Raw genomic sequence first — 21,921 nt, forward strand, 5'->3', positions numbered from 1 at the left:
TGCTTGCTATGATGAAACACTGTCTAACCTCCCTGCAAACAGATCAGAATAATTGCTCGTTGAATAGTCAACGTTGTCTAATCTCCCTGCTCAATAAATGGTTCATCTGGAAGCCCCCCATGGGATTAGGAGGAGGAGGAAGAAGAAGAAGAAGGGAGGGAGGGAGACAGGATTAAGTACAAGGGGAAAACTCAGCTTTGACGGGTGAGGGCAGAGGCCGACAAAAGTATGAATGGTGAGGAGTGAGAGGACAGAGACATTTTAGAGCGTCGGAGTCATCCAGTGAACCTTATTTACTAGGATGTCCACAAGGAGGTTGCACTTCTACACGGGGAAATCAGTTTATGTGCATGGGAGGCTGGGATGGCTGCCAGCAGCATGGCTTTAAAAAAGGACCAGGCAAATCCATGGAGGAGGAGCTGCCTGCCAGTGGCTGGTGGTAGTCAATACTCCTCGCCAACAGAAGGACGGTAGCTCAGCGCTGGGCACCTGCTTTGAATGAAGAAGGCCCTGGTGGGGTCCCTGGCATCTCCAGGTGGGGCTGGGCGAAACTCCAGGCTGAAAGGTTGGAGCTGCTATGGGTCAGGGGCAAACCCTTTGCATGCAGAAGGTCTCATGTTTATTAAAGGCTTCTAAAACACTTTTTTTTCGGGGACGCGGGTGGCGCTGTGGGTTAAAGCCTCAGCGCCTAGGGCTTGCCGATCGAAAGGTCGGCGGTTCGAATCCCCGCGGCGGGGTGCGCTCCCGTTGCTCGGTCCCAGCGCCTGCCAACCTAGCAGTTCGAAAGCACCCTCGGGTGCAAGTAGATAAATAGGGACCGCTTTCTAGCGGGAAGGTAAACGGCGTTTCCGTGTGCAGCTCTGGCTCGCCAGAGCAGCGATGTCACGCTGGCCACGTGACCCGGAAGTGTCTTCGGACAGCGCTGGCCCCTGGCCTCTTGAGTGAGATGGGCGCACAACCCCAGAGTCTGGCAAGACTTGCCCGTACGGGCAGGGGTACCTTTACCTTTACCTTAAAACACTTTTCAGTTCAGACACCAAGAGCGGTTCAGTTCCTCATGTGCTTTTGGTCATGACTCCTGAAAAGGTGGGGTATAAATTAGAACTGGAATAAATGCCTCCCCATTTCCACAGGACCATTCTGCTCCCGTGAAAGTTGGTGGGGAGATATTTTGAAAATTTGGAGGGCGGGGAGCAAATTTCTAAGGATCTTAGGCTTAAGTCAGAGGTGGCCAAGAGATTCTTTGCCCCCTTTTAAAAGCCACACCAACTCTGTCTGTGTTCCTGGAGAAAACGTTTTGCAATGGTGGAACACAATCCCCGGGGTTATTATTTATATTGTGTGTGGGAGGGTTATCCCTCTCCTCATTAAAAAAGAAGAAGTTCTCAACCACATTGTATTTATGCCTAAGATAAAATGAACTTTTAAAAAGAAGCCTGACCACCAACACCTGCTGCAAAATTGATGCCAACAAAACTTTGCCCAGAACTAATATATTTATAACATCTGTGTATATTTGACAAATTGTTGTCTCCCAGCTTTCCTGACAGTTGAAGCATCAGATGTCTATAGCGACCACAAAAAAATATCCAAAACAAGAATGATTAAAAGTAAACCTCCAGTGAAAAAGGTGGCAGAATTTGTGCCAGGAGGCCTGTTTTCAGCGCAGTCAGCCATTCCCCAACCCTGGTGCCCTTCTGCATGGTTCGGACTACAACTCCCATCACCCCCTGGCAGCACAGCTGTGCTTCCAGAGTTAGAGCATCATATGGCTGTGCTAGCTGTGGCTGATGGGAGTTGTAGTCCGAACCAGCAGCGTAGCGTGGGTTGTCAGCAAGGCAAGTAATTTGCGCCCCCTAACCCCTAACCTGCCGCCACTGCCAGCTTCTTGCTGCTGCCTGGTCTGGTCTGGTGTGATTCTCTCCCGCGCTCAGCGCTGCGCTGGGCGGCCGCTGCACTGTCCCTCCCCCAGATAGTCCCTCGCTCTCTCTCTCTCCGCACCGCATGCCTGGAACCCACCCCCTCCACAGTGGGCGGCGACCAGGCGGCTCAGATCGGATTCGCACAGCCAGCACTGCAGTGAGAGAGAGTGAGTGAGCCAGGTAGGGGCAGAGAGCTGCGAGTGCGAGCGCGCCCCCCCCAGATGTTGCGCCCGGTGTGCCCGGCCCCCCCTGCACCCCCACGCTACGCCACTGGTCCGAATCCTGCCTGGAAGGCCCAGGGCTGGATGAAGGCTGTGCAACCTGGGCTGATGGCATGACGCTTTACAAGGGTTCAAATAGCAGGGAGGGGATGGAGGAAGGAGTGTCCAAATTTTCCGCCAGGATGCCCTTAAGCGGACAGAGGTCTAGGGGAGAGTGCACATGTCTTCTTTCTCTCACCTTGTGTTTTTCCCCCCTTCAACTGCCTTACCTGCAGGGAAATACGAATGAGGTAAGCCCATTACTCTTTATGCCGCAGCAGCTGCACTTCTCTCAGTGTCCGTCTGTGTGTGCAAACTGTGCTATATTTGGGGTGCTTAAATGCTTCAACTTCCTGCCTCCTTTGTCCAAGTGGGGAAGGAGAGGCAGGTAGGCTTGCTTTGCTTCGGGACTTCCTGGCTTGCAAGACGCGCCTCCTGCAGGGCGTTGATGGCACAGCCCCATTGTGCCCAGGGCGTTGATGGCACAGCCCCATCGTGCATCTCCTGCGACCTGTCCGGGGCTTGACAGCCTTCCTTCTTGCAATTCTAGGCAGGAGGCCTTGGGTAAGGGCCATAGCTGTGTGGTGGAGGCTCTGCTTGCATGCAAAAGGCCCCAGGTTCAGTTCCCAGGTAAAGCTGGGCTTTGGCTCCCACCTCAAAGCCTGGAGAGCCACTTTGACAGTGCTCTGGCTCTGTATATAAGAAAGCGTCCTATGATCCTTTAGCAGCATTGAACACGCTTCTGGCTGGCCTGATCCTGGAGGGCTCAAGTTCTCTGGTGGGCTCAACGTTGAATGGGAACTGATGTTCCCAGGTAGTGGTAGCTGAAACCAAGCTGAAATTGTGTATTGGAGGCGCCAATGCTTATGAATGTTGGAAGCCACAGGAGGGGAGAACTGCTTGCCAGAAGAGGCCTTTGATTGGCCACTATGAGTACAAGATGCTGGACTAGGTGGACCATTGGCCTGACCTAGCAGGCCCTTCCCATGCTAACCATAAGTGTGCATGGTGCCTTCTAGCAGTAGCCGCTGGAACTGTGCTGGCTGGGACTGATGGGAGATGCAGTCTAAATTATTAGGAGGGGACCAGGTTGGGCAAGGCTGCTCTAGTTGCTCCTGGTAGTTGGCTTGGCAAGTGCCATGGTAAGTTTCTAGCAATCATTTAGACGCTGTTGCAGAAAACCCCAGAAAAATGTGACAACCGGGGACATTGCAGGAGGACCGAGGAACAACTTTTAAGAATAAAAGTTCAAATTAAGGACACTCGAGCCTTTGGGATTCGCTGGTAGATGCTTATGCACCACAGTTAAGAGGCTGCTTGTTTGCTAAGCCTGACGGCAATGGGCCATGTCGCTTCAGGCAGGGTGAAATCGTTCCTTTCTTAGCCTAGGCTCAGCCACGAGCACAACCAGGTTCGCGCTGCCTGATTTCAGGGCTGTTGCACTGGAGTTGAAATCCAAAAATCCACGCTTGCTGAATGTGCTGCTTTGTGTGAGATGGCTTTTTGCGGGACTGAACCCTGGGTGCATCTGGGGAAGCTTGCTGGGCAAAAACAGCATTTCTGCTTTCACAGAAATGAGAATCGTGGGGCAGAGTACCAGATGTCTGATCCATAGACTTGGCCTCGATCCTAAACTGCGGCAAGTTCTCTCTCCCTTCTACCACACCAGTGGTGTTAGGCTGGCATGTTCTGTGCCTGCCTTCAGCTGAAGGGAAACCGCTGTCTTCCTTGGAGCATTCTGCCAAAGCTGTTGAGAAGAGGAGAAGCTCACCTAGAATTAGAGTGACAGCTGGGAGACTATGCAGAGGCAGGAATAAACTCTAGCAGCTTAAACCTAGCCCACTGTGATGGTCTGCCTCATGCAAATAGGCAGCAGGATGCTGGAGCTCCAAACTAACAGGTTCCACGCCAGTTACAGATAGGTAGCCGTGTTGGTCTGCCATAGTCAAAACAAAACAAATTTCCTTCCAGTAGCACCTTAAAGATCAACTAAGTTAGTTCTTGGTATGAGCTTTCGTGTGCATGCTCACTTCTTGCACACGAAAGCTCATACCAAGAACTAAATTAGTTGGTCTTTAAGGTGCTACTGGAAGGAAATTTGTTTTGTTTTGAGGTTCCACGCCGTAGCTGAAAATATTAAGTGAGTTATAACCCAAACTCAAACAAGGACAGAATTCTGCAGCTACTAGAAGTTACGCAGATTATATAATGGATTGGCTCGCTTTGCCCTATTTATGTTGCACTTTTCCATGTTTTTATAGGGACGCGGGTGGCGCTGTGGGTTAAACCACAGAGCCTAGGACTTGCCGATCAGAAGGTCGGCGGTTCGAATCCCCGCGACGGGGTGAGCTCCCGTTGCTCGGTCCCTGCTCCTGCCAACCTAGCAGTTCGAAAGCACGTCAAAGTGCAAGTAGATAAATAGGTACCGCTCCGGTGGGAAGGTAAACGGCGTTTCGGTGTGCTGCTCTGGTTCGCCAGAAGCAGCTTAGTCATGCTGGCCACATGACCCAGAAGCTGTACGCCGGCTCCCTCGGCCAATAAAGCGAGATGAGCGCCGCAACCCCAGAGTCGTCCGCGACTGGACCTAACGGTCAGGGGTCCCTTTACCTTTTCATGTTTTGCATTAATTATTTTGCTTCTGCCAGCAATAGGACGAGCAAGGTTGCAGGGACCAAGCAAACCGGAATCCCTGGGCATTGGCAATATTATCTGGCCACACACAAACACTAAAACATATATATGCAGACTTGAAACTTTATTTTTTAAAAAAGGAGAGTTGAATTCTGCCACCAGTGCCAAGAGTGTAAGACTTTTTGGCACTTTTGCAGAATCGAGGTGCACCCCCAGAGCCCTGAAAGCATCTTTTAAAACATACCCCCCTCCTTTCCACTAACCTTTCTGTGCTTTTGTGTGCAGGCTTTGTACAAACTTTACAGTGCAGCTGCCACACACAGACATTTGTATCACCACGCTTTCCCTACGGCGCAGAAGGCTGAGCCCACCGAAAGCACGGAAAAGAAGACAATGTAAACCCGGCTGTTTTCCACAGAGGTGCATGAAAACACATCGTTAAAACATGTTAATCATTTTGCATCCATGTATGAGACTCTGCCACTCCGTGAATCGAAGACAGAGGAAAACAGATAGCTCATTCACTTGTACCAATGGCTTAAGTGTGGCTGCTTTAATTTGGACAATGCCCTGCTTGAGAGGGGAATGGGTCAGCATGACTTTCGTTTTCTTAAAACTTAATTTTGCTGCAGATACATTACTGGTTCGGTTCTCCAGAACACTTGGCCCTGGCCCAGGACTTTTCAAGACTGAGGTTTGGAGCCAGAGAAGGCAGTGGTTTCTACCTTCCTTTTGCAATGGTGGCAGCCTGCCATCCCAGAGTATGCATTCATAGCCTCCTCTGGATCCAAGCTCCCATGCCATTAATCCAACGGCCAGTATTCTGAAACGGAATGTGGCTCATATTCAGGAGACACCACGTCACATTAACATATTTAAATTTGTACTCAAGAGGTTTTTATTTAACACCATTCCCTTCATGCAGCTGTGAATGATAATTTATTCACTTTAAGACTGCCTTCTCAGAAGCTACAAAGAATATTTCTTTTGCGATGGTATGTTAAAAGAGATGGGAAGTATTTTTTTTTTTGTACATGTATTTGAGAGTTTCACTGTATATATTTTTGTTTAGTGCATAAAGAGTGTATCAAGTTTTTATTATTTAATTGTCAATTAAAAGTTTGGTTCCTAAGACAATTACCTCATTTGTCCCTAATTCATTATCACCTACTCCCAACTGAACCCAGTCTCCTTCCCGTTACATGCTAAGCACCGGATGGACATGATCCTGTCACCTTTTGCATCTTTCAGAGCTTCCTTCAGCATCAGGAGAAAGCACCTGTACGTATATGCAGTAGACCCTTCAACCGGAGCAAAAAGTATTTTGAACCAAAACAAACAGGTTCTAGCTTTGAATAGCTATTACATATTACAAGCTGCTTTTTAAAAGAAGTTTTGGAGTCCAGAGTTTAAGAAAAGCAAGCCTAAAATCCGCTTGACATACAGTGGTACCTCGGGTTACAGATGCTTTAGGTTACAGACTTCGCTAACCCAGAAATAGCAGCAGCAGGAGGCCCCATTAGCTAAAGTGGTACCTCAGGTTAAGAACAGTTAAGAACAGACCTCCGGAACGAATTACCATATTTTTCGCCCCATAGGACGCACCAAGTTTTTTTAGGGGGAAATAAAGAGAGAAAAAATTATTCCCCCCCCCCAGGCGCTTGTGGGGCCGGCAGCGGGGAGAAGCGCTCTTCTCCCTGCCGCCTGCCTGAAGACCAGGTCCGGGGACAGCGGGAAGACCGGGGCTGGCGCTGCGGCTCTCCTGAAACCTGGAGAGCGAGAGGGGTCTGTGCGCACCAACCCCTCTCGCTCTCCAGGCTTCAGCGAAAGCCTGCATTCACCCCATAGGACGCACACACATTTCCCCTTCATTTTTGGAGGGGAAAAAGTGCGTCCTATAGGGCGAAAAATACGGTAAGTTCTTAACCCGAGGTACCACTGTATGTGGATCAGGGTCCTCAATTCTTCAGTGCACACACTGCTAAACGCCAATTGCAATTAAAGGTGCTTGTCCTTCTACAGCTCAAATATTATTCTCATTGCTAGGTGGCAGGCCCCTGCTCAAATTACTTTTGGAAAGTAAAGTGTCTGTACATTTAGCTTCAACAGGGAATTACATGTTACGCCTTCAAGGGGAAGGTTATAAGATAGCCTTCATTGTGCCGTGACACAGTAAGGTTTTTTCCTATAACTTTCCAACTTTAAGGGCTAGAAAGCAAATTACTTCACCCAAGCATGGGATCAGCAAGTGTGTTTGTTCTGGCCAAACAATCCCACGATTCTGCCTGTTTGCCCTTAACAGGCACTAGCCACTCTAGTAGGTAACAAAACAGTGGCCTCATTTGTCCCCAATACTAACCCATGGTTTGTTTTCAATCTGCTTTTGGCTTGAGCCTTAGTAGCTTGGTAAGCAATCTGAGATGGTGACAGCAGCCACAAAATTAAAAGACGCCTGCTTCTTGGGAGAAAAGCAATGACAACCCTAGACAGCATCTTAAAAAGTAGAGACATCACCTTGCCAACAAAGGTCCGTATAGTAAAAGCTATGGTTTTCCCCATAGTGATGTATGGAAGTGAGAGCTGGACCATAAAGAAGGCTGATCACCGAAGAATGGATGCTTTTGAATTCTGGTGCTGGAGGAGACTCTTGAGAGTCCCATGGACTGCAAGAAGATCCAACCGATCCATTCTTAAGGAAATCAGCCCTGAGTGCTCACTGGAAGGACAGATCGTGAAGCTGAGGCTCCAAGACTTTGGCCACCTCATGAGAAGAGAGGACTCCCTGGAAAAGACCCTGATGCTGGGAAAGATGGAGGGCACAAGGAGAAGGGGAGACAGAGGATGAGATGGTGGGACAGTGTTCTCAAAGCTACAAACTTGAGTTTGACCAAACTGCGGGAGGCAGTGGAAGACAGGAGTGCCTGGCGTGCTCTGGTCCAGGGGGTCATGAAGAGTCGGACACAACTAAACGACTAAACAACAACAACAAGCAATCTGAGCCAGGACAACAAACCATGGTTAAGTAAGGGTGCTACTGGGTTTCCACATAATGCCAAGCCACGTTTAAAACAAGCCAACGTCCATCAGCCAGCAAGAAGCCATGACTTCAGCCTTTGGTTTGTTAGCAGCAAGTTAAACTATTGTTAGACAGCGTTCAACCGCAGCTTATTGTCATGTGGAAATCAGAGATAAATTTGTTCCAGCCACATAAACAAAAACAAGTTTATTTGATTGCTGAGATTTACAGGACACAGATGTTACAGAACTTTCATAGAAATTGCAGGATGACAGATCAAAATGTGAAATGAGATACAAAGGCAACTTTACCACTGGATGAAAGTTTTCACAAAATCGTTCCTTGCTGGTTTGATTAGGGTGAGACTTGCTCCAAATGGCTAAGGCAGGCGGCTCGATTCTCCAGTTGCTTTTCAACGCAGCCCACTTGCGCCAGCCTGCATATGGCAAAACGCTCCTGAGAGGATCTGCAGCAAACTAGAAGAATGAGCTCAAAAGTCAAAATAAGGCAGTCGCTTATTCATTGCTTGGGTCCAACAGAACCGTATTTCTGCAATGTTTTTATAATGGAAGATCATGTGGACCTTTTGCATATTAAAGCTGTGTCCACGGCCACAGAGGTGCAGCAGAAAAACAGAACCTCCTTTTCCCCTGGAGGCAAGGCAGCCCACAAGATCAGCAGCCGGAAGGCAGCAAACAGGCTTCATCTAACTTTCAGGGCGCTTCTCGCACTGACAGCATTCGAAAATAAAATTTCTTCTCCAAGGTACAACCGTTGCTAGAAAAAAAGGTTATCAGACAAAATAATAATAACAATATAAAACGTGGCTTTCCTTGAATTTCCCCGCCACACTGGCTCTCAGAATAAGAAACTAACTTTCTTTATACAATATAACAAACATCTTTTGTATTCAATAAACATGATACACAAGAAGGTAATTACAAAAGGTGCAAGATCAACGAGAGCGAAGCTGCCTTTTTAACCAAAGCACTTGTTCACGATTTCTCCTTTTTTTTAAAGAGTCCCCTAACATTCCAAGAGCCCTCAGAGGGAAGGAGCTCAGAAGTTCTTGCCGTGCTGCTGCTGGGCATACCACTGCTGCCTCTGCTTGCGGTTTTCCAGCTCGCTGAGCAGAGCCTGGCGGTAGGCTTCGTACAGCTTCACTATCCGCTCCAGTTCCTTCATGAAAAGCAGCTTCAGCATTCCCTGGTATGTATCCAGGTCAGCCAACTGGAAGAGCTCCCACTTCAAGATGTGGTCGTATCTGTTGCAAGAGACAAGAGAACGATGTAACCGACTGGGCGAGCACTGGATAAAGATAAGGAGAGCATAAGGAGAGCTTTATGCTGCAAAGCGCCCTGAGATCCTCGGGTGAAGGGCGGTGCACAAATTTCATAAATAAATAAGAGGCTGTTGGATCAGGCCAATGGCCCATCTAACCCAGCCTCCTGTCATGAGAAAAACTTGGAAGCAGGTTGAATCCTGACAAGACAGAGGTTCTGTTTTTGGGGGAAGGGGCAGGCTGGTGTGGAGGACTCCCTGGTCCTGAATGGGGTCACTGTGCCCCTGAAGGACCAGGTGCGCAGCCTGGGAGTCATTTTGGACTCGCAGCTGTCCATGGAGGCACAGGTCAATTCTGTATCCAGGGCAGCTGTCTATCAGCTCCATCTGGTACGTAGGCTGAGACCCTCCCTGCCCACGGACAGTCTCGCCAGAGGGGTGCATGCTCTAGTTATCTCTCGCTTGGACTACTGCAATGCACTCTATGTGGGGCTACCTTTGAAGGTGACCCGGAAACTACAACTAATCCAAAATGCGGCAGCTAGACTGGTGACTGGAAAAGGCTGCCGAGACCACATAACACCGGTCTTGAAAGACCTACATTGGCTCCCAGTACGTTTCTGAGCACAATTCAAAGTGTTGGTGTTGACCTTTAAAGCCCTAAACGGCGTCGGCCCAGTATACCTGAAGGAGCGTCTCCACCCCCATCGTTCTGCCCAGATGCTGAGGTCCAGCGCCGAGGGTCTTCTGGCGGTTCCCTCATTGCGAGAAGCCAAGTTACAGGGAACCAGGCAGAGGGCCTTCTCGGTGGTGGCACCCGCCCTGTGGAACGCACTCCCACCAGATATCAAAGAGAACAACTACCTGACATTCAGAAGACATCTTAAGGCAGCCCTGTTCAGGGAAGTTTTTAATGTGTGACATCTTAGTGTATTTTTGGTCTTTGTGGAAGCCGCCCAGAGTGGCTGGGGAAACCCAGCCAGATGAGCGGGGTACAAATAATAAATTATTATTATTATTGTTGAGCACAAGGACCTTCTCCCTCCCTCCCTGTGGATTCCAGCAACTGGTATTAAGAAGCGTTGCTGCCTCTGACGGCGGAGGCACGGCAGAGCCCTCCTGGCCAGTAGCCAGCAATAACTAGGAATCTTCTGGACATGACCTTAAAACAAGCCACTGTGAGAACAGGATTCTGGACAAAATGAACCTCTGGTCTAATCCAGAGGTCTTATGTTCTTATGCTACTTTGGATAACCAGCCAATACAGATTATATTAAGAGCATAACATTTATTTTTAAGATGCTACACAAACTTAAGCTTAATGTTCTGGATGCATTCATGATGTCCCAAACAAAATGCCTCCATTTTTTAAAAAAAATACAAGCTTATAGTCAATGAATTGCCTGCCACTGGGCAGAAATAAAAATCAAAGTTCATAAGACATGTGCTTAATGCTCACTTTACAGGAGCCCTGGCATAGACCTGCAGCCAATCTGGGATCTCCGCAGTGTGGTATGGATTCGCAGGCACAAGGATAGGCTGGCTCCTCTCGGCTGGCTGTGGCTGGTATGTCATCGGAGGTGGCTGATCGTAACGGGGAACGCTGCACAGAGATACAGAAAATATCAAATGAGTCACTTCAACACCAAAAATGGTAACAGCAGCTCTCTTAGGCTGGGGTGCAGAAACTTGGAGTGAGCAAATTCCCATTGCAGTTTTTTTTTGTGTGTGTTCCTGATTTAGGAAATGCAAAGCAAGGCACAACAGTGCCAGCCCAGGGATCAACCCATACTTTGATACAAAAGGTTGTATTGGAGTTCCCCCAACTCTCCAGGGCTAATCTGGGAAGGGTGCAGGGGGGAAGAGAGGAGGCAAGTCCCACTGCGTTAAAAGGAATCCCTGTGCTGGTGCAACGATTTGACTGAATACAGCTTGACGACACTCTGAAAGCCAACTTCAAAGCACACATACCCATACTTGGGAGTTTAGTCTATCAGATTTGGATGGAGAGATCTGTGCCACAAAGCTTATCTATGTTTAAAAGGTGGGTGTGTTAAATCTTGCGAATTCCACCACTTAGACGAACACCAATGTAGTATAAATTCTTGTATCTGCCAGTCTGGGATTAACCATGTCTCTAGGGTGTGTCTCAACAGGTGAGAAGCCAGAAAAATTAAGGATTTAAGCAGACAAGGGCTCTGCGCTGCCTGTCATGGAAGTAGAGAGCAAGTGCTGAGTATGACCTATGTGTTGTGTGCTCTGTCATCTACCCTTGGCAGACTTTGCTAATGGAGGCTCAAAGTTCTGAGATTGGTGATGTGATGTTGGGTTCTTTTCCACTCTTCCTTAGAAGCTGGAAACCAGTGAAAGTCCTTCATGTGTGCTAGCAGTAAGGCATTTGAGGTTCATTCTCTTACAGGGTTATTCAGAGGCCTGACAGAGTTCAATGGGGATAAGTCCCGGGTAAGTGGTCACAGAATTGCAGCCTAAGGCATTGGTTGAAACTCCCAAGGGAAGCCCACAGACGACTTACCTGGGGGCACAAGGGTGTTTGTACTGTGCTCTTTTATTGATGTGGTCAACGTAGTACACACCAAACTCAGCTGATTCCACACGCTCCCACCCTGGAGGCAGCCCCTCTCGCTCAAGTGGATGACTCCAGTGTGTTGTGTTGGTGTTATGGTCTATGTAGTATTTCCTTCCTCTAAGAGTCCAGTCCACAGACCAGCCAGGAGGGAGAGGTAAATCTTCCGAACTGTGGTTTGTTAGGTTTCCTAACGATGTAGCAGCCACCCGCCCAATGCCTGGAGGAGAAAAAAAAAACCCACAACAGCATCAGTAAAGCAGACACTCATTTAACAGGCTTCTTGCAAAGTTACACAACTTCTTTTCCTCAGAAAAGCAGCAAAAGATTGTCATCAATTCCACAATACACCCCCTTCTCAGTGCCTAGATTTATCGTTTCCTCTCACAAACATTCCTGCCTTGAGAGAGCACTGGTGCTTTCTATGCAACATGCTCCTTTTGCTTGCAGAAGTTCGTTAGCTAGTAAAGTCAGAAGAGGTTGGGCAGCTGCCTCCATGCCACATGGCTACTAAACCCCAGCTCACCTCAGCACAGGTTTGTACACATAAGACCCAGCCTCCCAGAACAGAAGGCTATTCTCCAAAGAGAACTTTTTTAAATGGGAAGACTCGGTATCATGGAAGGCAGGGTGAAGATAGCAACTATCAAAACATACCCCAAAACATAACAGACATGCCAAGCCAGATAAGGGGATAAGCAGTTGAAAGAGAAGTATTCAAAGAAGTTCAAATTGGGAAGTATTCCATGTTTTCAAGACTGACAAAACACAGACACTTGACCCAGAGCTATTGCATAACACGGCTGCTTATCAGAAAAAAAGATGGTTCTTGATTGTGTAATCTGTTTCCCAGGACATCCAAGAGCAAATGTTGGAATGAAAGCCTCAAGTTTTCAGCCCCAGCTTCCCAATAAATCAAGAGACAGATTATGGAAGTGGGAGGGTGTTCTCTAGGCATGAATTAAGCCCTGCTTAAGAGGCAAGGCTGCCAGGGAACATGGCGATCTGTCTTACACTGACTCAAGACCACTGGGTTCACCTACTCTGGCAGGCAGCAACCTTCCAGCTCTCAATGCAGGCAGATGCCTTGCACATCACTGACTACCAGGTCCTTCCAGCTGGAGATGCCAGGGACTGAACCTATGACTTTCGGCATGCAAAGCATGTGCTCTGCTTTTCAGCTACGATCCCTCAATGGTGGGGAGGAGAGAAAGATAAAGGGGCCCAGACGAAGCAGATGAAAGCTATTTGGCTTGCAGAGCTGGCATTCCACAGCCCTGATGTGAACAAGCAGGAGGCCTGAATGGTTCGTGTGAATACAGTGCACAGCAATGGGGGGGGGGGGAAGGCCTGGGCAAAGAGGTGCATCTTGACCAACTGTTGGAAAGCATAGAGTGATGGGCATAAGAGGGGAGGTCATTCCCTCTCAAGTGCTACTGCCCCTCAAACGACAGAGAGTAGCAGTGCTACCAACAGAGCTTCCCCTGCTTAACAGGCAAGCAGGTTCATTTGGGAGAAGGCACTCTTTCAGATACAGCAGACCCTCGGGTTACATCATTCTCAAGTAACGTAAACTTCGGGTTACGAAAGCGGTAAACCGGGAAGTATTTTTTCCAGGTTTTGCCACTCGCACATGCGCAGAAGCGCTCTATCGTGCTGTGCGTGTGCGCAGAAGTGGCGCCTCTGGATACGGGTTTTTCGGGGTGTGCATGGACCCCCCCCCTGGAACGAATTAATTTTGTCTCCAGAGGGTCCACTGTATTTGGGGCTTCATATTTCAATGTTAGCATCTTTAAACCGGGCTCAGTAGTGAATTGGCAACCAATGCAGATCACAGATTCGTAGAACGGTAGAGTTGGAAGGGACCGTAAGAGTCATCTAGTCCAACCCCTGCAATGCAGGAATCGCAGCTCAAGCATCCTGGACCTCTAGCTTAAAAACCTCCACGGAAGGAGAGTCCACCGCCTTGCCAGGTAGTCCACTATCGAACAGCTCTTACTGTCAGAAAGTTCTTCCTAAGGTTTCTCTTCCAAAACCGGTGTGGTACGTACACAGCTAGAAATATTTGCCAGCAGCCTTGCTACCGCATCTTGCACGAGTTGCAGCTTCTGAGATAGTGAACCAACTGTAGCTTGAAATAGCCTTTTCCACCGAGAGCACTGCAACCCTGAAGGGAACTAGCCATCTCCCAAATTCCTAGGCTCAAGAACCTGCAAGAGACTGTGCTTCAATCTTGGCTGGATTCAGCTTCAATTTATTGGACCACAACCGGCCCATTACCACCTCCACTACCACTGCCTCTCCTGATTCAGATGCACCAAGAGATAGCGATGGGTATCATCAGTATAGTAGCTGACATGTCACTCCAAATACCCTGATGACATCTCCCAGTGGCTCCATGCAAAGGGGCAAGATAAACCTTTGGGGAACTGTAAAAACAAGCCCCTGAGGCACCAAGGGGTAATCCCCAACTGTTACACTCTGAAACCAGATTCAGAAGCCGGAATGGAGCCATTTTCACAAAGTGTTCACAAGTTCCCAGTTCCCTCTAAAGGACACACGTTTCCTTTCCTTAAATGTGGGGTTTGCATCCCAAATCTCCCATCCAGCACAGCCTCCTGCTACCTCACTAGAGCATATTACTGTCTCTCACGCCAACAAACTGCTTTAAGTGAAGGCCTTCAAGAAGCTGCGTCATCTGTGGCTTGGCTTTCCCCCTCTCTGCCATCATGTACACTCCATGGTGGCTGGCAGCCAAGCAGCGTCCAACTCCATTTCCACAACCAAGCCACTCCCACCAGCAGACTCCTATGAGCTCATGTTCTTCAAAAACTTCTCTCCTGCCAATCAGCAGGAGTTTGGTGGGGTGGCAGATTAATGGAGGCCACAGGAAACAGATATGGGTTATTTGGTTTGCAGACTTGACATTCCCCCCTGCTAATCTGAATAAGCTATATACACCAAGTATCATTCCTAAAACAAACCAAAATTAAACATTATAGAACAGTCAAATGCACAGGCATTTAATTTTCCACAGCACAGAACCAGTCTCTAACTCTTTGGAGCTCAGCCTCTCTTCTTCTAATAATAATAAAAAAGCCTTCTGAGAGAAAAGCATCTCTTTCTCAAAAGCAGAGTTTCATATTTGAGGTCAGTAACCCTAAAGTTTTGACATTCTTGCCTGCAGATTTATTTTCCCCTCTGCAATCTGCACAAGATGGTCAACTTGAATGCAATGCGTTTCATAACCAAGGAAACTGGGGGAAAGTATGACAATGCTTACATATTGATCTGTTTATGTTTACAACATAAATACCACATTTTAGAGCTTGAGAGTCTTTATGCTGTGCCCCGTACTGTGGTTCCACAAGCGCTACTCAAGAATTTCACTTTGTCTGATGAGCTTCCACCAGTAAACACAAGTAAACCACATGAAAAATGTGATCCGGAATGCTGTCACGCCCAGGAAGAGTGACATTCCAAGGCAAACATCTGATGTCTTCTCGCTCGACTTCAAAGGCCAAATGCTCCCTCACTCTTCAAGAACAAAATCACCAGTTTTCTGAGGAAACTAAGATAACACTCAACATTTCAACTGCATATAAAAAAGGCCTGTGTTTTTCCATCTCTCTCGCCCACGTTCCTTTTCCTGCAAATTGCAAGTTTGCAAACATTGCCCTGGCTGTATTTAAAAACCATTCACAGAATGACCCTTCGAGAAGACAGTACAGAAACACACACAGGTCACCAGGCATTTGTGAATGCTCCCATGGCCTCGCCTCAGAAGTCAGCAGACAGCTTGGTTTCTCTCTGAGGAGGAGCTTCTGGAACATGATTGGAAGAAAAATCCCCCACACCTTACAATAATGACCTTTATGGACCAATAGTCCCACTCTCTCCAATGCAGCTTGAGATGCTGAAAGGTATTTAGGCACAAGTAGATCCTTGTTTACTGCCACCAGTATGACACATGTCTTAGGGACGCGGGTGGCGCTGTGGGTAAAACCTCAGTGCCTAGGACTTGCCGATCGCATGGTCGGCGGTTTGAATCCCCGCGACGGGGTGAGCTCCCGTCCTTCGGTCCCAGCTCCTGCCCACCTAGCAGTTCGAAAGCACCCCTAAGTGCAAGTAGATAAATAGGTACCACTTTATAACGGGAAGGTAAACGGTGTTTCCATGCGCTGCGCTGGTCCTGGCTCGCCAGAGCAGCTTCGTCACCCTGGCCACGTGACCCAGAAGTGTCTCCGGACAGCGCTGGCCTCCGGCCTCTTAAGCGAGATGGGCGCGCAACCCCAGAGTCGGTGACGACTGGCCCGTACGGGCAGGGGTACCTTTACCTTTATGACACATGTAGACACAAAAGCTGTACTTCAGAATGGCAAATTCTGGAAAATAAGTCGAGATACTTGCCTGAACTATGCCTTCCCTGATTCTGTGACATCCTTTGGACAAGGTCAGTGTTATGTTCATAGTATCTATATTCCTCCTGCACATGATCCCCCAGCTGGTGCCGCCTCTGACCATTATAAAAGTGGTGGTCATAATAGTGACGGCATCCGGCATCGCCGTTTTCAGTTACAGAGTTTGCCTCTGTTAAAAAGGACTGGGAAGATACGCCATATTCCCGCGGGACGTCGGCCAGGCTCCTGGCAAGGTAGGAAGGGGCAGAGAGTCTGTTGCTTTCCCGCCTCACTATCTCGTGAGGAGGCCTCTGCACTGGAGTCCGAAGGAAGCTCTGGTTTCTGGAAACTGCTCCATCCCCACCCGCGGCGTAGGCAGAAGAACCCGGGTCCAGAAGGCAGAGATCTGTTCGTCTTGGAATGGTTGGACCATGACGGATGAATGAAGGCATCAGATCTGCAACAGAGCATTGCAGTAAAAATTGAAAAGCCTCAGCATGGTCAAAGTAGGCACATTATTTCATCGAATTTTTAAAAATTACTATGTGTCTGGGTGAGGCAGAATTGAAACTGGGTGAGGCAGTAACAATTCTCTTCACAGGATTTTATTGTACACTGACTTTGGGAGGCATTTCATCTAGGAATTGGTTAGTAAGCTCCATAAATAAACAAGTTCAAAGCAGAGGGGAAATATCTCGGCAGAAATCTCTTCTTGCAAATATCCAAAAAGTAGTCAAGCAATTTTCAGGATACAACCAGAATGTGGTCCCCAATAGCTTTCCACTAGGGTAAGGCAAGTCCTTGGCCCCCAAAAGATCTCCCAGCCCTGTCAAAATCCCCGCCCCCTGGAACCTCCTTCACCCCATTCCATTAGTTACCAATGTGGTGATCTCCAGATGCTGGAAACTACAAGTCCCATCAGCCTAAGGCAGCAAGGCCAATAGCCAGGAATGATGGTCACTGTTGTCTGAAACATCTGGAGGACACCACATTATGTGGCTAACCCTGCCCTAAGGTGTAAATTACACTGGGATTGTATGTATGTATGTATGTATGTATGTAAATGAATAATGAAAAAAATACAGAGGGAAATCAAATGCAAAACAAACCTATGGTGAAAAGTACAAAAAGGCTAAATAGTGACAGGTGAGGTGGCTCTGCTTTCCAGCAGCAGGATGTATGTGTTACCATGCTCACTATTTGGTTTTTAGGGAAGGAAAACTGCCCTTCTGCACCTTGCTCCCCTCTGGTTTCCCTCCTCTCTGTCCCCCACTGCCTGCCTGCCCTGCACCCAAGTGTGCCAACTTAGGATTGCACTTCAGGCACAAAGCACAGGGTCTATCCACAAGATGTTCATGCCATAAATGTGTGTGGTGGGGTTTAAGGTGCCATAAGGCTGTGTTTCCATTTACATACACGTGTTCACCTTCAGCTCCCTTCCTCGTTCAGAATTCCTAACTCCTTTTAACCGTTGCAACACATTCAAAAGAGGTGCTGAACACTGCAGATAACCAGAACCCTCCTTTAACCTGGGAACAAACCCCACTGAATTTAGCAGGGCTACGGTTTCAACCTGAATCTTCCGAGTGCAAACCCTGGTCTCCATACTGCCCCCAACAATAAACCCACCCACCACCACAGATTGAAGTCATTCATGCACACACCCCTTCATGGGAGTTTTTTTTGTGCTGAGGGGCTGGACGGTCACCTGCCATGGATACTTCCTTTGGACTGGAGGTGGGGGCTAATGAGCCCTTGGGTGTCCACAGTTTCCTAGGATGGTGGCCACCTGCCATGGGTGCTCCAGCTGCACCCATCCCTGCACTGCAGCAGCGGCAACTCTTTGGACCAGATGGCCCCTTGGTGCCGCCGCCGCTGGGGAAGTTCCCCTTTCCATCTACGATGCAGCATCACCTACCTCGCAGGGTTGTTGTGGGGATTAAATGGGGGGTGGGGTGGGGGAAAGAACCACGTATATGCCGCCTTGAGCTCCTTCGAGGAAAAAGCAAATGTAGTAATAAAAAATGATTCATGGGGAAGAGGGGAGAACACCCCAGAGCTATAGCAGCCGGCTCCTAGGGGCCGAGGTCCCTTCACCCCCAAATAAAGTATGTGAGGGGGGAACCAGCCCTCCCCAAAGCACATGACCATTTAAATGGGGTGCGTCTTTGAGATCGATTGTGTGGGAGTGGGGTCAGTGCTGGATTTACGTATAAGCTAAACAAGCTCTAGCTTAGGGCCTCACTTTCTTGGGGGCCCCCAAAAAATTTAAAGGGGGAAAAACTGGATGTACATTTCCAAAATATAAAGTAAAAAAATAAAAATAAAGCCTACATACAGCAACAGTGTTTTGTGTTGTTCAGGCTCCTACTTGTTGTGTGCAAATGGCTTTAGATACCTATTAGGTCCATAAATTACCCTATAGCGTGTACAAAATAATAATAAAAAAATCCTTACAGTAGCACCTTAGAGATCAACTAAGCATGTTATTGGTATGAGCTTTCGTGTGCATGCACACGAAAACTCATACCAATAACACACTTAGTTGGTCTCTAAGGTGCTAATGGAAGGAATTTTTTTATTATTGTTATTTTGTTTCGACTATGGCAGACCAACACGGCTACCTACCTGTAACTAGACATATGGCATATATTCAACACAAAAAACAGTGACCATTTGTTATTGGCAAAGGACAGCTGGGCATATCAAGGGCCCCATTACCTCCAGTAGCTTAAAGGGACCCTTGACTGTTAGGTCCAGCCACGGCCTCATTATACCTAAATCAGCCCCTGGGTAGGTGAGGCTTACCTGTCCCCCCCTTCAATATTTTAATCAAGTTAGCACCCAGCCTCCCCCCCCCCCCCAGGCAGCTCCTTCCCCTCTGGAGACCAGGTGGGGCCAGGTGATGTCGATACAGTGGTACCTCGGGTTAAGTACTTAATTCATTCCAGAGGTCCGTTCTTAACCTGGAAATGTTCTTAACCTGAAGCACACTTTAGCTAATGGGGCCTCCTGCTGCCGCCAGAGCACGATTTCTGTTCTCATCCTGAAGCAAAGTTCTTAACCTGAGGTACTATTTCTGGGTTAGCGGAGACTGTAACCTGAAGCGTATGTAACCCGAGGTACCACTGTATAAGATAAAAAACAATTGAAATATAACCTACATACAGCAACAGTGTTTTGTGTTGTGTAGGCTCCTATGAGGTACGTCATGGGCCCCGCCTGCTAGCCTGCTCTCTAAAATATCACTGGTTTGCTCCTTTCTATATACAGTAGTACCTCTGGTTATGTACTTAATTCGTTCCGGATGTCCGTTCTTAACCTGAAACTGTTCTTAACCTGAAGCACCACTTTAGCTAATGGGGCCTCTTGCTGCCGTTACTCCACCAGAGCACGATTTCTGTTCTTATCCTGAAGCAAAGTTCTTAACCTGAAGCACTATTTCTAGGTTAGCGGAGTCTGTAACCTGAAGTGTATGTAACCTGAAGTGTATGTAACCTGAGGTACCACTGTATTTTAATCAAGTTGGCACCCAGCCTCCCCCCCCCCACCAGGCAGCTCCTTCCCCTCTGGAGACCAGGTGGGGCCAGGTGATGTCGATACAGTGGTACCTCGGGTTAAGTACTTAATTCATTCCAGAGGTCCGTTCTTAACCTGAAACTGTTCTTAACCTGAAGCACCACTTTAGCTAATGGGGCCTCCTGCTGCCGCCGGAGCACAATTTCTGTTCTCATCCTGAAGCAAAGTTCTTAACCTGAGGTACTATTTCTGGGTTAGCGGAGTCTGTAACCTGAAGCGTATGTAACCCGAGGTACCACTGTATAAGATAAAAAACAATTGAAATATAACCTACATACAGCAACAGTGTTTTGTGTTGTGTAGGCTCCTATGAGGTACGTCATGGGCCCCACCTGCTAGCCTGCTCTCTAAAATATCACTGGTTTGCTCCTTTCTATATACAGTAGTACCTCTGGTTACGTACTTAATTCGTTCCGGATGTCCGTTCTTAACCTGAAACTGTTCTTAACCTGAAGCACCACTTTAGCTAATGGGGCCTCCTGCTGCCGCTACTCCACCAGAGCACGATTTCTGTTCTTATCCTGAAGCAAAGTTCTTAACCTGAAGCACTATTTCTAGGTTAGCGGAGTCTGTAACCTGAAGTGTATGTAACCTGAAGTGTATGTAACCTGAGGTACCACTGTATTTTAATCAAGTTGGCACCCAGCCTCCCCCCCAACCAGGCAGCTCCTTCCCCTCTGGAGACCAGGTGGGGCCAGGTGATGTCAATACAGTGGTGCCTCGGGTTAAGTACTTAATTCGTTCTGGAGGTCCGTTCTTAACCTGAAACTGTTCTTAACCTGAAGCACCACTTTAGCTAATGGGACCTCCTGCTGCCGCCACACAATTTCTGTTCTCATCCTGAAGCATAGTTCTTAACCCAAGGTACTATTTCTGGGTTAGCAGAGTCTGTAACCTGAAGTGTATGTAACCCGAGGTACCACTGTATAAGATAAAAAACAATTGAAATATAACCTATATACAGCAACAGTGTTTTGTGTTGTGTAGGCTCCTATGATGTAAGTCATGGGCCCCGCCTGCTAGCCTGCTCTCTAAAATATCACTGGTTTGCTCCTTTCTATATACAGTAGTACCTCTGGTTACGTACTTAATTCATTCCGGATGTCCGTTCTTAACCTGAAACTGTTCTTAACCTGAAGCACCACTTTAGCTACTCCACCAGAGCACGATTTCAGGGAAGTTTTTAATATGTGACATTTTAGTGTATCTTTCATCTTTGTTGGAAGCCACCCAGAGTGGCTGGGGAAACCCAGCCAGATGCGTGGGGTACAAATAAAACATTATTATTATTATTATTATTATTATTATTATTATTATTATTATTTCTGTTCTCATCCTGAAGCCAAGTTCTTAACCCAAGGTACTATTTCTGGGTTAGTGGAGTCTGTAACCTGAGGTACCGCTGTATTTTAATAAAGTTAGCACCCAGCCTCTCCCCCCACCAGGCAGCTCCTTCCCCTCTGGAGACCAGGTGATGTTGGTACTGAATTGCGGGCCCCCCCGGTTCATTTGACCCCCCCACCCGCCTTGGGGGGTGGGAGGCAGGAAGGTGATTGCCCCCCCCGGTTCATTTGACCCCCCCACCCCACCCGCCTTGGGGGGAGGAGGGAGGAAGGTGATCGCCCCCCCGGGTTCATTTGACCCCCCCAGCCCAAACCACCCGGGGAGGAGGGAAGGGCTTGTGGACTCACTGCGGAGCAAAGGGCTGGTCTCCTTGATCACGTACTTGCCCTGCACCTCGCCCGGTTTGGAGAGCTCGGCGCGCGTTTTCTTCCGGGACAGCATCCCCTCCCCCTCCGCCCCTCCCCCCGTCCCTCAGCCCGCCGCGCCGCCGCCCCCGGAGCCGGGCCCCTCCCGGAGGGGCGCCATGGGGGTCAAGACGCGGGGTGGGGCCTTTCGGGGAGGGGGCGCCAAGAGCCCCGCCCGCCCGGCTCCCTTTCGCGCTCCCCTCAGCGCCTCACAGGCAGGCAGGCAGCCGAGGAAACTTTCTGGCCACGCCCACCGCCCCGGCGTCGCCGCCCGATTGGCTGGCCCGCGCGAGGGCCGCTGGGAAGGCAAGCGCCGAAAAGGGGCCCCGAGGAGGAGGACGGAGAGGGCGTGGCGGCGCAGAGAGGGCGGGCTCCGATGAACAGCGCCCCCCGTGGCAGGGAGGGAGACTGCTCTGCGCCCAGCTGCTGCTGGGCTATAATGTACTGTTATGTTGTTGTTTAGTCGTGTCTGACTCTTCGTGACCCCCTGGACCAGAGCA

The 21,921-nt window shown here is 48.7% G+C and overlaps 2 protein-coding genes across 4 annotated transcripts in view; one reads left to right on the forward strand and one right to left on the reverse strand.

The window, feature by feature from the left end:
* ATL1 (atlastin GTPase 1) overlaps positions 1-5,953 on the forward strand; it is a 36,921-nt gene extending 30,968 nt beyond the window's left edge. For 2 of the 3 annotated variants that reach the window (XM_081912041.1, XM_081912043.1), the window contains exon 13: positions 5,099-5,953. In XM_081912041.1, coding sequence (XP_081768167.1) covers positions 5,099-5,212 — 114 coding nt within the window. In that variant the 3' untranslated portion in view covers positions 5,213-5,953. Of the gene's footprint in view, positions 1-2,418; positions 2,434-5,098 lie in introns of all 3 variants that reach the window. The other variant, XM_081912042.1, reaches the window with a different exon arrangement.
* Positions 5,954-8,021: 2,068 nt separating this feature from the next.
* SAV1 (salvador family WW domain containing protein 1) lies at positions 8,022-21,519 on the reverse strand. Its single transcript, XM_081914255.1, has 5 exons — positions 21,365-21,519; positions 16,105-16,551; positions 11,644-11,914; positions 10,570-10,713; positions 8,022-9,093 (listed from the first exon to the last, which is right to left on the reverse strand). Exons 1-5 carry the CDS (start codon positions 21,456-21,458, stop codon positions 8,889-8,891), a joined length of 1,161 nt encoding a protein of 386 aa, XP_081770381.1. The 5' UTR covers positions 21,459-21,519; the 3' UTR covers positions 8,022-8,888.
* Between the last annotated feature and the right edge of the window lie 402 nt (positions 21,520-21,921).

Source organism: Podarcis melisellensis (genome assembly GCF_964234715.1).
Source record: "Podarcis melisellensis genome assembly, chromosome: 1".
Lineage (NCBI taxonomy): Eukaryota > Metazoa > Chordata > Lepidosauria > Squamata > Lacertidae > Podarcis > Podarcis melisellensis.

Excerpts from the sequence above, each read along its gene's own strand:
- SAV1 (XM_081914255.1), bottom strand. The coding sequence starts at position 21,458 with ATGCTGTCCCGGAAGAAAACGCGCGCCGAGCTCTCCAAACCGGGCGAG. Across the intron at positions 16,552-21,364 it reads GACCAGCCCTTTGCTCCGCA|ATCTGATGCCTTCATTCATC; the intron begins GTGAGTCCACAA and ends GCTCTGTTGCAG. Across the intron at positions 11,915-16,104 it reads TCAGGGAAGGCATAGTTCAG|GCATTGGGCGGGTGGCTGCT; the intron begins GCAAGTATCTCG and ends TTTCTCCTCCAG.